Raw genomic sequence first — 15,220 nt, 5'->3', positions numbered from 1 at the left:
GGAAGGGAACAGCGCACTTCAAAGTAAGCAACCGACTGCTGAGTCCCGGAAGCTATGTAGAAAACAATCACTCTTCCAATGCGCTAAAAAAATACAAAAAGAGGGCAAAACGATCTCTGGAAATAAATTATTCACTCACAACTGAATACATTTGCAATGTGGTGTATTTAGGCGATGCCGTATATTTTTTGAAGCAAAGGTTTGCGTGTCTTCGGCGCGCTTTTCACAGATCACAAAGTTTCTACTAAGTTGCAAGGACCTTATCAAAGACAAGCAATCTTGAGCCAACTCCCGGAGGCTTCGGGACGTCAGAAGTAACTGATCTGCCGTCCCAATAGCATTATCCCTGCAATCCCTCTGTTGCTACATCAACTTTAAAGTCGCAGGGTTCTTTTATTTTCTTTAAGATCCACATAGTTTAGAGATTAACCCCTCCGAGTCCAACGGATTTTTCAGTTGCTCCAGTTTTCCCACGCATAATTGCTGTACCAAAAACAAAAAAGGAAATATGTTACAGAAATATGTGTTTAAACATAGACACCCGTACGTAGACATAAAGGTGGATGGATAAAAACCTATCTTAACACTGCAGCTCCAACCCGTGGCCACATGGGCATATGAATGCATATGAATAAACACGGGGATCATAAAGACATTGTTTAAGGGCACTTTATTATCCTGGATTCTGGAACTATCGTCAAGCAACAGGGCAGAGATCCACAGATATTTATACATTCCTCTTTCCTTCAGTACACTGGGCTCTTAACTGGCATGGCAATGAGCAGAAAATGGCTAAAATAACCAAGTTATAACCATGTAATAACACATATACAAGTAATAAAAGATAGTTACTGGATAAAGCCTATATATACTGTCAGACTTTGGAGACTGTATTAACTAGTTATGATATTATCTATTAGGTTATGTCTAAAGTCAATGTTAATGTTGTTTATTCTGCTCAGTTCAACTGTCTTCACTGTTCAAATGAATTGTGTTTATGTGTGTTTGTATGTGTGTGTGCGCATGAGTGTGTGTGTGTGCATGAATGTTAGCCGCCATGTTGTCTCAACAGACAGTTGTCTTCAATCAAAAAAGTACATAAAAGAACAGGCATACCACTTTGATTATTGTTTAGCCAAAAGTTACCCTGAAATGTTCTCACAGCTTTACATCAAGCAGATTAAAAAAAGAGTTTTGTACTGATGGAGTGCATGGCATCAAACCCAAACATGAATTCTCTACCTACACATATTTACATTCACTTTGTGTTCCTGCATCAAAGCATTGCTGTATCATCCATTTGAGATAAATAATATCATCCATTAGAGTGTATAGTGGATAAAGCTACCATGGAGCTAGTGTGTTTTAGTCTGACTGTGAGCACTACACACACCCGGGCCAGGACCATAGACCAATAAAAGAATGCTAGCCAGACAATGTTAGTCTTTGTTTACTTTCCAGGGCTCGGGTCGACCTCTGACAGTAAACACACCAGGGTGAAACCGTTTCCCTGGCAACGCTACATACCCCCTGCCGGTACCAAGGGGCCAGTTGGGCCCTTCATGTCCAGTTCAGGGGTTCTTTGATATTAGGGTTGTTACCCCGCCCCCACCCCCGCCATCACAACCTCCACCTCCACCACCACCACCACCACCACCACCACCAAGGAAGTCTGCTCCCTGCCTGCCTCCAGGAACTGACCCCTGGAATCGGTCCGGCCCCTGGACCAAAGGAATCCTTGGCTCCATAAAAAGAGCCTTTAAAGAGAGCTGAAGAATGAGTGCTTGGCAGAGTGGAGGAGTGAGGTTATGAGCTGTAACCGTCCCCCTGGTCGGAGAAGATGTTATTACAGACAGGTCAAATTCAACCCCCCCCCCCACTCCCCTCCCCACACACACACTACAAAGAGAACCATAAATAGACACGGGCAGCATAAATCATCAGCGAGTTCAATAAGACTCTCTAATGTGCATGCCCCCCCCCCCTTCAAACCAACACCAAAATTACATTACATTTATTTAGCCGACACTTTTGTCCAAGCGACTTAAAGTAAGTGAATTTGACAATGACGATATAAGCCCAAATGTGCATTAATCATTAGAGTATGTAACATTAATCAAATAAGACAATTTTAAGTGCTACTGTATAGAAACTAGGGCCAATATACACCACGACTAGCACCACCACCTCCACACTCTCCAAAACCACCACGTCAGCACCCCAGCCACCACAAGCACCCCCAACCCGACGACCCACTTCTACAATCACCTCCAACACCACTCACACCAATCTCATCCCCTCTAAAAAAGGTTCTGTGCAAACATTGAAGGGCCACTGTGATTCATTTTGTAGACAACCCTCAGTGCGTTTCAGTTAGTTAAACCATAGAAACCTTAGAAAGCCATGTTTCATAAAATAATCTAAACAAAACTGAAGGAAAGTATTTCCATTGAACTACTCCGGGCCTTACTTGTGTTCTGATTGGCCAGGAGTATTTGGCCCCGCGGAGCACTGTAGCCATTCCAAACTACTACTGACCACCTCAGACGTGGTCCTAAACGCTCAGATGTCCTGTGCGTACGTGCGTCATGTGCGTAGGCCTTAGCCAGTCCAGCTCTCTGGGCATCGTTTAGGTCTGTGATCAGTAACTGCTCTCCATTAGAGTATTGTGTGCTGCTCCTCGCAGATTGGGGTTAAACTCTTTGCAGGCCCCTTTGAAGTGCTCATCCCTTTATCTCAAGCAAGAGCCAAGAATTTGGGGGGAGGACAACGGAAAATGAAACCAAGAGAGGCTTACGGCAATTATCAACCAGGGCCATGAGGAGGGACGAGCGACCATACACTCATGCTGAGAGCATGAGAGAGACAGAGAGAAAGAGAGAGGGTTAGACTATCACAGAGAGAGAGAGAGAGAGAGAGAGAGAGAGAGAGAGAGAGGACCATCAGACAGACATATAGACACAGAGGGGAGCAGATAAAGAGAAAAGTTGCCGGTCAATTTAGGGCAAGGGGTGAGATGTCAGTATGTGTGGTGGGGGAGAAAGGGGAGAGGGGGGGATGGGGGGGTTGTTTGGTGTGTACACACCCTTGGCAACCAGTGACTGTCAGGAGAGGAAATGAACGCTCTCCTCTCAAAGTAGGTGACAACAGAGGGACAATGGCCACTGAAGAGAGCAAGGAGCCGATGAGAGGCGCGTGTGTGTGTGTCTGTGTGTGTGTGTGTGTGTGTGTGTGTGTGTGTGTGTGTGTGTGTGTGTGTGTGTGTGTGTGTGTGGAACCGGACAGGGGCCACAAAGAGGAGGAGACGGAGGGATAGGAGGATGAGAGGAAGAAGAAGAAGTGCAGCCGTCAGCAGAATCAGATGGCACACACACTGAGAGCTGGAGACGATACAATTAAAGTGTGGAAGTTAAGACGCTCTTTGAAGTTGGACATGGTGCATAATACCCTTAAAAGTTAAGGAAGGGCAACAATTCACAAGGCTTGTTATGGGGCTGTTTCCAACCAGTGCAAGGGGAGGAGAGAGCATTAGCAGAGACAGACAGACAGACAGAGTTGCGAGTGAGGGAGAGGATGAGAAGTGGAGAGGGGAGGAGTGAGAGAAGACAGTGCTCAAAGGTTTAATTTGGAAGTGAAGTTTGAATTTTGAACTCTTCAGGCAGCAGAAGAGTGACTAAAGTGTGAGTGTGTGAGGGCTGGCTCTAACCTGAAAGCAACGGAGGAAGAGAGAAGACGAGAGAAGAAAGCTGTGGTGGAGGCGGGGTCGGGGGAGGGGGTGTGAGGAGCAGGAGGAGACAGGCGGGGGAAAGAGATGGAACAGTTTATGAAGAGAATGGGTGACGCAGAGAAGAGGTGTGAGGATGGGTTGTGTGGGGGGGGGGAAGAAAAGGCAGAAAGAGAGAGAGTGTGCGAGTGGGGGGGTTTTAGGGGGTGGCAGTGGCTCAGCGAAGGTTATTTATTGGTCTTTTTTCCTTCGTTTTTAATCCCATTTTGCGCTTGGCTTTTAAGTCTGCCGACGTATAGAAACAATGTCGGATGCTCCGTCTAATCCCGTTTGGGCCATGAAGCTCAGTCCGCTCCGACAGTAATGACTTTCATTTCCTCCGCCACCGCCACCGCCCGCCAAAGAAACCGACCGCTTCACCAAGATGGACGCCACTGTGGATGCCACGATGGACAGCTCCATGCCTTGACCCGCCGTCTCTGTCCCTCTTTTTCTTTTGCTTTCATGTTCAGCCCCTCCAGAAGCTCAGTAAACCCACTAGCGCCGGTCCAGTTTTGTCACGTCTGATCGCTCACTTGCTCTGCCGTTTTTTTAATCGCCCCAGATACTTTTAGCCCACTTCCTGTTCCTCCATCGGGGCGTGAAATATCAACAGGATGATTTCCATGGTGACAAGAGACAGAGATACCAGTGATGGAAGAGGCCGTGGAAAAAGGCATTATGTCTACTGGAGACAGGCAGGAGCAGCAAAGATATATACGACTAAACTTTACGATTGTGCTAGCAACAAAACCCTGGAGGCTTGGGAAGAAACGTTCAGATCAGAAGTAATGCATCTCGCACTCGCAACTTAAGTTTCATGCGTACCCCGAAGAAACAGCGGAGGAGCAAAGACGAGAGAATGCAGAAATAATAAGAGAAAGGGATAGATAAAAATAGATGTGGATGAAAGAAAAGGATCCACATAACTCAGACAGAAGGGCAAGCGAGACTCAGACAAGACTCCCACACACCATGGGCCTCGCATGGAGGTCCTACTTCCGATACCCAACCCACGGTATCAAGCTAAGACGCAGAGAAAACCGGCCACTAGAATCTCTGTTGTTCTCAAAACCTCTGCGTCCATCTCTTATGTCAATGTCTCCAGATGTCCCGTATTATATACGGGTGACCGACAAGGTTTTGTTATTGACCGTATATGTTGACCTCAACCCACCCTAATGGCCAAATAAACATGTTGCGTTTGAATTTGGACTTCTAACACGGTCAATACATACATTTGCGATTTTCCAATGTTAGTTGTCAAATCTATTTTTAATTTAACCCACATTTCTCAGCTTGGATTCACAAAGTACATCTACAAGTTATCTTCCATGCGCTGCTTCGGAGTGACAGCGGGGTTAACAAGAGTTAAAACATCTCGGTAAGAACTGTGTGAACGAGGAGACGAAGAAGCCATGCTGGCGAGGGAGAGAAGGACGAGATTGATGGAAGCCTGAATAAATAGTGGGGTGAGTAAATGTGCTGTGTGTGTGAGCAGGAGGATCGGAGGTAAACAGGGTTTATTTATGCAGGCAACGTACAGCAGCCAAACACGGGCCTCCTAGGGTTGTGCACAAAAACACAGTGCTATAAAAAGCCCCACTGATGGAGAAACACACATTCACACACAATGTGGTGACGAGGTGACTTTGTCAATCACCTGTTGACGTTGTACAGTCAATCCCAGAAGTTCACGATTGAGTATAGGTACACACAAGGGCTCAGTGAAATAGCAAAGCAGTCGGTTTCCACTGCGTTTAGGGGCACTCACTTGCAACGTAGATGCAAACGGCAATGATATATCAAGTAGCATTAACGAAATACGCTAAATGCTCTGCTGACGTTTTCAATCTTGCATTCTGAGCATTAGACGCTTTTTGATGTTGTCGGCCCTAGGACCAAAGAGTATGCTGAAGAAACAGAGGAACAAAGGGTCTAACATGTTGGGGTCATTGTGTGTTGGGGCAACCTGCAGCTCTGTTCCAGTAATCGCCTTGAACAGCAGGGGGGCATTCCTGGGACAGTGCAGGATGCGGCTGGGTGCCGTCGCCGGAATGGCCTGACAACAGCTCCTCTGTCTGATGGGGAGATAAGGCAGAGGAAGTCAGGGTCTTTGATCCCTAATGGCACCAAGTCTACTGTTGGAGGGGGGGTGGGGGGGATTGACATATACAGCACCCCCTCCTTGTATTTACACCAAAGCAATTACCACGGCGATTTGGATGGAAAGGGAGAGGGGTGGCTGGACAGAATTAATTAGTCCGTTAAACAATTTCAAAGAGATGTTCTGCTGTAACGAGGCAGATAAGCCATTACAAGAAGCGATGTTAAGTTGAGGGTGCCGTTTGGACGCACCCCCAACATGGCGCGCCAGGAGGTGGGCGCCATGCAGGGTCTGTTCAGGACAGGAAGGAACACTGACCTTTGATCCTCGCTAACAGCACAGTCCCATGTCTACGCTAAGCGGCTGACTGACACAGAAGGGAACTCGCTGTCAACAGACGTGTCATCGACGTCATTCGTTTGTGAGAGCGACTGCATGCACTCGCGTGCACACACACACCTAGTATTCAGCTCCTCCTGTAACGGCGATGTACAAACCTTTGTGCTTCAATTCCTAATTCCCTGTTAAGGGGTCCCTTAGACAGTCCTCCCTGCTTTACTTTTTCTCCTCTTTTCGTTTTTCTTCTCTCTCTTACTCTCTGCCTGTGCAGTAGAAAGTTGCAGAATCAGCACTTCAAATAAAAACCCAAGGAAAAAAGGCAAGATAAGTTCATGGACAATGGAAACACGTGGATAAGTGCATAGCGCATGCACAAAGACACAGCCATGCCAATGCTAATACGTATTTTTTGGTGGGGGTGCAAGGCTTCTTTGAAATCCAAGCTGTCCTTCTGACTATAATTCCTTCAAACTGGTTTCCAGGAAAAACACACATTTTGCAGATTTGCTCGTACTGATCAGTATTCCAGCCAAGGCATTCCTCCACCTACCAGAGATTGAAACATGGATATCAACAGAGACATTAAACCCATCTTCGGTCAACCCAATGTTATCGTCGTCTTACAGGCCTTCTCGGGTCTTTGGGTTTTTGGGGGGGCGACGTTAGGCGAGGCGTACCCCTTAGAGTCTGGGTCGACCCGCTCGGGGCTCGAGTGGAGCCTTTGGTGAAAAACAGTTGAGTTGTGGGCCGAGGTTTGTAACACAGGACCCGATGACTGTAGCTTTTGGCGAGAGCTTTAAACGATCCGCCCCAAGAGCTCTTTATCTTAAACAACCACAAACCCTGAACACCACCACCGCCGTGATCCGACGGCTCTCCCAACTGCTCCAATAGGGGCATGAACAAAAGGAAGGGGGCCATGCTTACACAGACATGGGGCCTTCAAGGCTGTGGGTTTCTTCGTTCTTACCGAGCTAATCACAGTGGACACGCCGGGGTCATGTGGAAACAAAAAAAGGTTTTAATTGATAGGTTGACTGAACTAAGGGTATCCGCATGAGGTGAAAAGGCATGCAAAGACACAACACACGGAACCGCTGTTATAAAAGAAAAACACAAAAACGTTTTATTAAGAATGAATAACAACTTTTTAAATATAACAATCATACTTCATTCAAAGTTCATCAGTTAATAAATACAGTATGAAATAAAAAAAAACATGACGAGTGCATAAAAAAAGATGAATATTCCAATGGCATGACGATTGGGTGAAATGCCGCCCTGGTAACAGTCAATGATGCTCACATCTGATAGGTCACCTTCGTCCATCATATTTCAATGGGTTGGTTGCTGGTATATTTCCCGCTACCTGTGTTAGAGAAGTGGTACGGCATGACATAAAACACATTGTGATGCAAAATTATATCAAAACTGTGACAACTGCTCTTACTGGTTCTACTTGTGATGGTTGAAAAGCTATATATCAAACTTGTAATTATTTGTAAGAGCTCATTTATGAGAGATGACTCCGTCGACTCATATGATGTGAATGATGAAAGAGGGAGCAGCATAATTTATACTTCTACAAATATAGAATAAATCTTATCAATGAAACATATGTATGTACATGCATGGATGAACACAACATGCCTGACCTAACATGTCTTCACACACACACACACGCATCACACCACACACACACACACACACACACACACACACACACACACACACACACACACACACACGAAAACCTACCCTTGCGATGTGCATCCAGATCCTCCTGCAGTAGCGAGGCTCTCTTCTGGAGGAAGTTGACCTGCAACACAGAAAAACACGTGCTTGATGCATTCTGACCGGCTGGCCGGCCATTCTGACCCACGTGTGAGGGTGGAGCTGTGTGGAGGGTGGAGGGGTGAAGGCAGTACACCGATGTGGAAGAAGGGTTTGTAGGTCGAGGGCAGAGGAGGGAGGCTGAGGGTCAGCAGGTGGTGGTTTGGATGGAGTTTGTGGTGGAGGTGATGGTGGTGGAGGTGATGGTGGTGGTTTGGATGGAGTTTGTGGTGGAGGTGATGGCGGTGGAGGCTGTGGTGGTGGAGGTGATGGTGGTGGTTTGGATGGAGTTTGTGGTGGAGGTGATGGCGGTGGAGGCTGTGGTGGTGGAGGTGATGGTGGTGGTTTGGATGGAGTTTGTGGTGGAGGTGATGGTGGTGGAAGCTGTGGTGGTGGTTGGGATGGAGTTTGTGGTGGAGGTGATGGTGGTGGAAGCTGTGGTGGTGGAGGTGATGGTGGTGGTTTGGATGGAGTTTGTGGTGGAGGTGATGGTGGTGGAGGCTGTGGTGGTGGAGGTTGTGGATGTGGAAGGTGGTGGTGGAAGAAGGGATGCTGGTGGAATTGGTGGAGGCAGTGATGGTGGAGGAGGTGAGGCAGCTTGTGTGGGTGGTGGTGGAGGTAGGGGGTCGGGGGCTGGACGTATCGGTGGAGGGGGGTGGGGGGAGAGGCCACCACGTGTTAACCCACCCTCGCTCCGCTACAAGCTGGGAGTTTATTTATCAACTGTCACCGGGGCCTTCTGAAAATAAACCCCAATCTCGGCCAACATGGGGTCTCCCAGGCGGGCAGGCAAACCTCCACCAGCTCGCCAAGGAACTCACATTGTCCTGGAACTAACCGTACCCGAGCCCAGAGAGCATTCCTTCATGTCGGCGAAGGGGAGGGGGGAGAGACCTTAGAAAAGTTACAGCACCTCGTTTGGCGTTTCGCCGCCATGTGGAATATGCAAATCCCTGTGGCAAAATGTGGCAGGACTGGATTCCGCCCCCCCCCAAACCTTCGTTGCCGCCACTGCCTTGTCTTTTCTCCATACAAAATAAATAATGCGCCGCATGTGAAGGCGGTGCCGCTCGCGAGCTCCATCCGATAAACATATCCGATCGCAGAGCTGCGGCGCTGCGCTGAAAGGGGATACGGACGGAGCGACTCGGAACACGAGGCGGGTTCTAGCACAGGAACTCCTGGTGCCGTTCGCTCCTCTCTCTCTCTCTCTTTCTCTCTCTGTCTGTCTCACTCTCTCTCTGTCTCTCTCTGTTTGTCTGTCTCTCTCTGTTTGTCTGTCTCTGTCTCTCTCTCTGTCTGTCTCTGTCTCTCTCTCTGTCTCTCTCTGTCGCTGTCTCTCTCTCTCTGTCGGTCTCTGTCTCTCTCTCTCTCTGTCTCTGTCTCTCTCTCTCTCTCTGACGCTGTCTCTCTCTCTCTCTGTCGGTCTCTGTCTCTCTCTGTTTGTCTGTCTCTGTCTCTCCCTCTGCTTCAGAAAAGGCGCCTTTTGTTTACTTTGTAAACATGGAGGAACCGAAAGAAAGGCCTTCGCTGCAACTCGGGCCCCAGTGAAACTAATAAGGACCAGGGTTCCTCTGAGAGGCTCTGTGTGTGTGTCTGTGGGTGGACGTTCGTGTGTGTGTGTGATACTGTGTATGGATGTGTGTGTGTGTGTGTGTTCTTGCTGTTGCGGAAGGGAAAAGGACTGTGTGATCTGATGGGCAAAGAAAGGGAGGGAAGAGAAGTGTGAGAGAGAGAGAGAGAGGCACAGTTCAGAATGAGAGCCATGTTTGTGGCAACTGGTTAAATGGGGGGCACCATTTGACTAAACCACCCAAACAACAAGTGGTACAAAGCAACTTGCAACAACGGCATCTCGTCACAGATAGCGTGCCAGAGCAATTACTGGTGGTACGGATCCACACTGTCGCTGAAGCAGATGGGAGAGCTACAGGCACACACTGTGGGGCTACAAAACACCAAGCCTCCACTGTGAAGGTTCAGAGAATGGCCAGAAGTCCCAGTGGATCCCCCAGTACTCCCACAGTTTTCCACAATGCAAGGTCGTCCAAAGTTACAGCGCTGAATGACAAATTGTGTGGTTTGTGTGTGTGTGGGAGGGGGTGGGGGGTTGGGGATATCAATACACTGTGACAAAGTGTTATTCATTAAGTGGGAAAGCAAGACATAGTAAAGATTCTGCTAACATTAAGATATTAATAATAGTTGTGATATTGTAATTATTGTCTGTTTCTGCGTTTGATTTCATTATGGGCTTTTTGTGCTTTTATGAAGCACAAAAAGAACAAGCTAGCACCAGGACATAGCTTCAGCACAGTTTCAGTATAGTTTCAGCTCCTGTATCTAGAGTCTACACTTACATGCAGTCATTAGCAGAGGCTTTAGCACAAAGTGCAGGTGATAACAATCAATCATATCAAACATGCCGACATTTGAGTAACAAAAAGAATCCTGCAAGCGCTGTTGCAACTTTACAAAACAGAACACAGTGTAGTGTAGCAACAGGAATCTGTGGGTCCTCCTCCTCCCACACACACACACACACACACACACACACACACACACACCTGGGCCTTGAGGGAGGTGATGGTGTCCTCAAGCTCCCGTTGGAGCTCTGCCGGCAGCAGGCCTTTGATCCTCACCTCGCAGTCCTGCCGCACTGCCGTCACCTGGGGCGGGGGGGAAGAGAGACACACCTCATGATTGACTGTCACCTCGCCTCCAGTAGGAGTAATGACAAACACAACGAGGCCAACATGGCGGCAGGTTCAAAGGCGAGCGCGACACAGTGATCGCAACACTTTGGCTATTGTGCCGCAGCATCAAACGCACACAAAGGCGCTGTGCAAACACAATTAAACAAATACGCACGGCTCACCTGTCGGCCTTGTTTGCTTAGTTGTGGTAAAAAAAAAAGAGAAATTCCCGGCACGACTAGTTAGAAATTCCTCTCCCTCAAGGTGGCAGGATAATTCATACGATAACGACAAACTATTATATCCATCATCAAAGACGTTTGGCGTAATGGTTGAATGACTTCCTTGTAATTTAGGTGTGGGCTGATCAGCCCCATTACAAGCCGTTTCAACATCTACCTAAAGTGACATCACACGGGACGGTAGCCACCCATGTGGATGACAGATAGCTCCACCTATACCAGTCGGTGCAGTCCGCCAGGCAGGCCGCTACCGATCCGGCCCGAACACCAGATCATACAAACGGGGCCCTTTGAGAAGCATTTATCTGAGTGCCTCACTAAATCCCTGCAGAGGGGAACCGTGGTTTCATGGTTTCCACGCGAGCGGTGCAGCGGTACAGAGGGGTATCCCTTCTTCACTCACAACACAGAGCCTCTCTCTCTCCCTTCACAGCTCTTTTATGTCTCCGCAGGGGGTCCGAGGCGAGCCAGGCAGGCCGGCCTCGCCACAAACTCCCCCTACTGGCGACGGAGGGGACTGTGCGATCTGGTCAGCGCACGGATATGGGCATGACACAGCCTGGGCTTTTGGGACTGCGGTGGCGGGGAAAAACACATCAAACGCGGCCGGTGGGGGGGTGGATGGCTAGGCTAGGCTAGCTAGCTCAACTGGGGAGGACTGGAGGAAGTCTGTCTGGGGCTAAATTACACTCTTCAAAAACCAGAGTTTGATTACAGAAGTTAGAAAAGGTTTGGTTAGGCACAACCACCCCTCCGGTTGGCCTGCAAAGATGCACACACACACACACACACACACACAAATGCGTGAATGCATGCATGCAAGCGCACACACACACACACATGCACCCCCAAACACCAAAAAGAGAGAGACTACATTTATAGTATGGTTAAAGTGTTTTACTGCAAACCGTCGCTGCCAGATTGAGACGGCTGAACCAACTCACTTGTGCTTTCAGTGAAGAGTCAAACGGAGCCAGGCAGGTCAGGTTCTTTGAATACCAATGTCCACAGCCTACCTGTAGGACTAATTGAGCAGGATGTCCTAAACGCTCCTCGCTCCTTAAAGAGCACCTATTATGCTTTTTCGACTTTTATGACCTATAAACGTTGTTATAATGATTTATAGTCATGTTTAACCATACTAAAGGGTCAAATAACGACGTACGTGCATTTAGACGTGTTCCCTGCTGACCATCTCGGGTGGCAGAGCGCTAAACACTAGGGACGCCGGCCGCCATTCACTTGTTCAATTTTGCGGGATTTATCTACGTAGAACAATCTGGATTTTCCATGTATGGTCATGCTGCAACATGCTCTTCCGGAAGGTAACCAATCACAACGGAGTGGGGTTGGCAGGAGGGGGGGCGAGGGGGCGGAGAAGGACGAAGCCGAGTGTTGACAGAGAATGCTGAAAGCGGCCAGATGAGAGGAACAGTTTCCCGAAAATCGACAGAAGAAATGAACACCAGAAAAGTAGTATAATAGGGGACCTTTAATGACACATATCTGAATGACTCTAAGCTCTGTGATAAATGTGTATGTTAAAAGAGAGTAATTGCAGCCACAAAACCTAAATGCAAATATCCATCTTACCTAGAGGTAATCCACGATACTTCCTACCTCTGTACTTCTAACCTCTAGCTTCGGTCACCCTTCCAGGAGAACACAGTGAATATTTACGGTTTGAAAAAGTTTCCCCTGAAATCATTTAAATGCTTGCTGGATGTAACTGATTGCTCGGGCTGGCCTTGGCTAACGTAGCTCTCCGGGTGCGATGAAGAGGGGCTTGGAAAGCACTTCAAAGCTGAGCCCCCCCACCCCCCTAGTCTTTAACAGTCCCAGTCTATAACACTGAGCTGCTCATTGTCTTGGCACAGGATCCAGTACATCAGACTTCGCCAATCCTTGCCCTGCCCCCCCCTCTTCCTCCCAGCCTCTGCCCCAAACAACCTCTTCGTTTTGAAACTATTGAGACCAACGATGTCAGGGTACGAGTCCCATCAATTTGCAGTAAACCAGAGGGACTTTCCAGGACAATTTCACCATTTCAAAGTAGGAGACGATGAGAATGTAAAAGAGAGGCCTTAATCAGGGAGGCGGGAGATCTTTAATTGAAGCGTTCCTTCAGCAACACTGGGGGGAGTTTTTCCTCTAAACGTCTCTCTCTATCTATCTATAGCCGCTTCTGTAGTCATAATAAAAAGGGCCTTCCAAGACAAAACAATCTGCCTCCCCCACGCCCCACCTCCGACCGAAGCAAGCAAACAACGGTTGAATAAACAAAACGCGAGCCTCCACTAGCTCTCTCGGTACACAATTCCGAAGAAGTCCGGATCCCAGACTCGAGACCCTTTTGAAAAAAGCGAGACTCGCTCACTCACTCTGTGTCTCCGTCGCTCTCCCACATCTCTCTCTCTCTCTGTCTCTCTCTCTCTCTCCCCCCCCCCTCTCTCTCTGTCTGTCTTTCTCTCCCCCCCCCCCCCCCTCTCTCTCTTCCCCATCTCTCTCTCTCTCTCTCTCTCTGGTTGTGTTGTGTCTTCTGTGTGTGTGGTGTTTTTCCCCCCAAATTCAGAGTGCATGTACGAAGGAGACACCGCAGCAACGACAGATCCACTTCTCTTGTCTAAATTACAAGCTGTCCTGTGGTGGGGTGTCCTCCCTCTATATGGGACCATCCTATACATTAGCCCGAGCCTGAGTACAGCTCTGTGTACCTTCTCCAGCGCAGGGGAGGCTGATCGAAGCTGACAGGACACTCTGCCGTTTGCTTTAGTTGTGTTTGTATGGGTGAGTTAATATTTGTATGCATAAGTTGTCATGTGTGTTTGTGTTTATGTGCATAGATGTGTGCGTGTGTGTTTGTTTAAATGTTAATCTGTGTGTGTGTTTGTGTGCTTATGTTTGTATGTATGTGTGTTTGCATATATACGTATGTGTGTATGAATGGATGCATGTATGTGTGTATGCATGTGTGTCTATGTGTATGCAAATATATGTGTGTGTGTGTGTGTGTGTGTGTGTGTGAATATTCCTTGGTAGTGCTGTTATACGATGCAGTCAGTGGCCTAATGGTCCCCATGTGTCCCTGATTAGTGCTCGTGACGAAGCATTGAGCAACGAGACTACTTTGCAGTGGAGAGATTAGCATTAGCCTACCTTCGACTGTTGCTGTTTAAAGTTTGATAACCATTGCATAATAGCTTGAGGGGTAGATACTAGCCTTTTATGTTCACGCCACCTTGTTGATTGGGATTTGTTGCCAGTTTATGACTGTATACACGTGTAGTAAAGGCTTATCTGAACATTTCGCATCCTCCCTGAACTGGGTTAGGGTGCGTTCACTTGAGATGCGTAAATATGCGTGCGTTGCAAGGTCGGGCTGTGGGTTCTGGAGCACGGGCAAGTTTAAAACACACAAGGAATAATCGGAACATCCGAAGCCATGTCCCTTCTGAAGCAACGCAAAATCGCACACATGGCCCCGCCCCTACCTGAAATTGCCGTGGCGCTTTCCCCGTATGAAAGAATGAATTGGGTCTTAACACCGTGTCTTAACGTGTCTCAGGCGAACGTACCTCTAGGGCTGGGAAACGACATTTGCTGTCATTGTATCTTTCCACCGTATTTTTCAGCCACCTCTGCTTTTGACTCCATTTAAGAGGAGGAGCCAGGAGACAAGGATATGAAGATGGTGGTGTTGTGGCAACAAAGACCAAGGCCAATGAAATGGAATTGGGAAAAGATCATGTCTGTGTTGCTTCCTTCCTCCCCCACCAGAAAAAGGGAAAACGAGTAAAACGAGTATGTCTCCTAAATTCCCTGAACATCTGACATGTTTTCTCTTAGGAGGAAAGGATGATCTGCATTCATGTTCCGTTATTACTAAGGCCTCTGGTTTCAAATCTCTTGTTTTCCCTCCGTTACACACACACACACACAATCCTCTCTCATCCCGTCTCTCTCTTCAAAAAAAAAAAAAACACTTTGAGCTGCAAAGGCGCATTTGGTTCACTGACAGGTGGTGGCGAAGACATGAATGTGTGCAACACAGACTCCTCGCCATTAAAACAGATGTTGGGTGAGTTTGAACAACGTCAACGATTCGAGAAAAAGAAAGCAGCCCACCCCTCCCTCACTCATATTCTCTCAGTCAATGACAGACTCCTGACGAGAGCGAGAGACAGCCCAAGCGAGCGGGAGACACCAGAGATGAGAGTGCAAAACGAGGTGTGTCCCATTT

At 48.0% G+C, this 15,220-nt stretch overlaps 1 protein-coding gene across 1 annotated transcript in view; it reads right to left on the bottom strand.

Annotated features, from left to right (window-relative positions):
* Positions 1–7,463: 7,463 nt before the first annotated feature.
* Positions 7,464–15,220, bottom strand: part of cep112 (centrosomal protein 112) — a 110,532-nt gene continuing 102,775 nt past the window's right edge. The window contains exons 25-27 of the mRNA XM_079747190.1: positions 10,610–10,711; positions 7,968–8,028; positions 7,464–7,578 (exon numbers count right to left, since the gene is read on the bottom strand). Coding sequence (XP_079603316.1) covers positions 7,538–7,578; positions 7,968–8,028; positions 10,610–10,711 — 204 coding nt within the window. The 3' untranslated portion in view covers positions 7,464–7,537. The remainder of the gene's footprint in view (positions 7,579–7,967; positions 8,029–10,609; positions 10,712–15,220) is intronic.

The sequence above is a fragment of the Pollachius pollachius genome (genome assembly GCF_949987615.1).
Source record: "Pollachius pollachius genome assembly, chromosome: 11".
Classification (NCBI taxonomy): Eukaryota; Metazoa; Chordata; class Actinopteri; order Gadiformes; family Gadidae; genus Pollachius; species Pollachius pollachius.
This window is presented reverse-complemented; position numbering and strand designations above follow the sequence as displayed.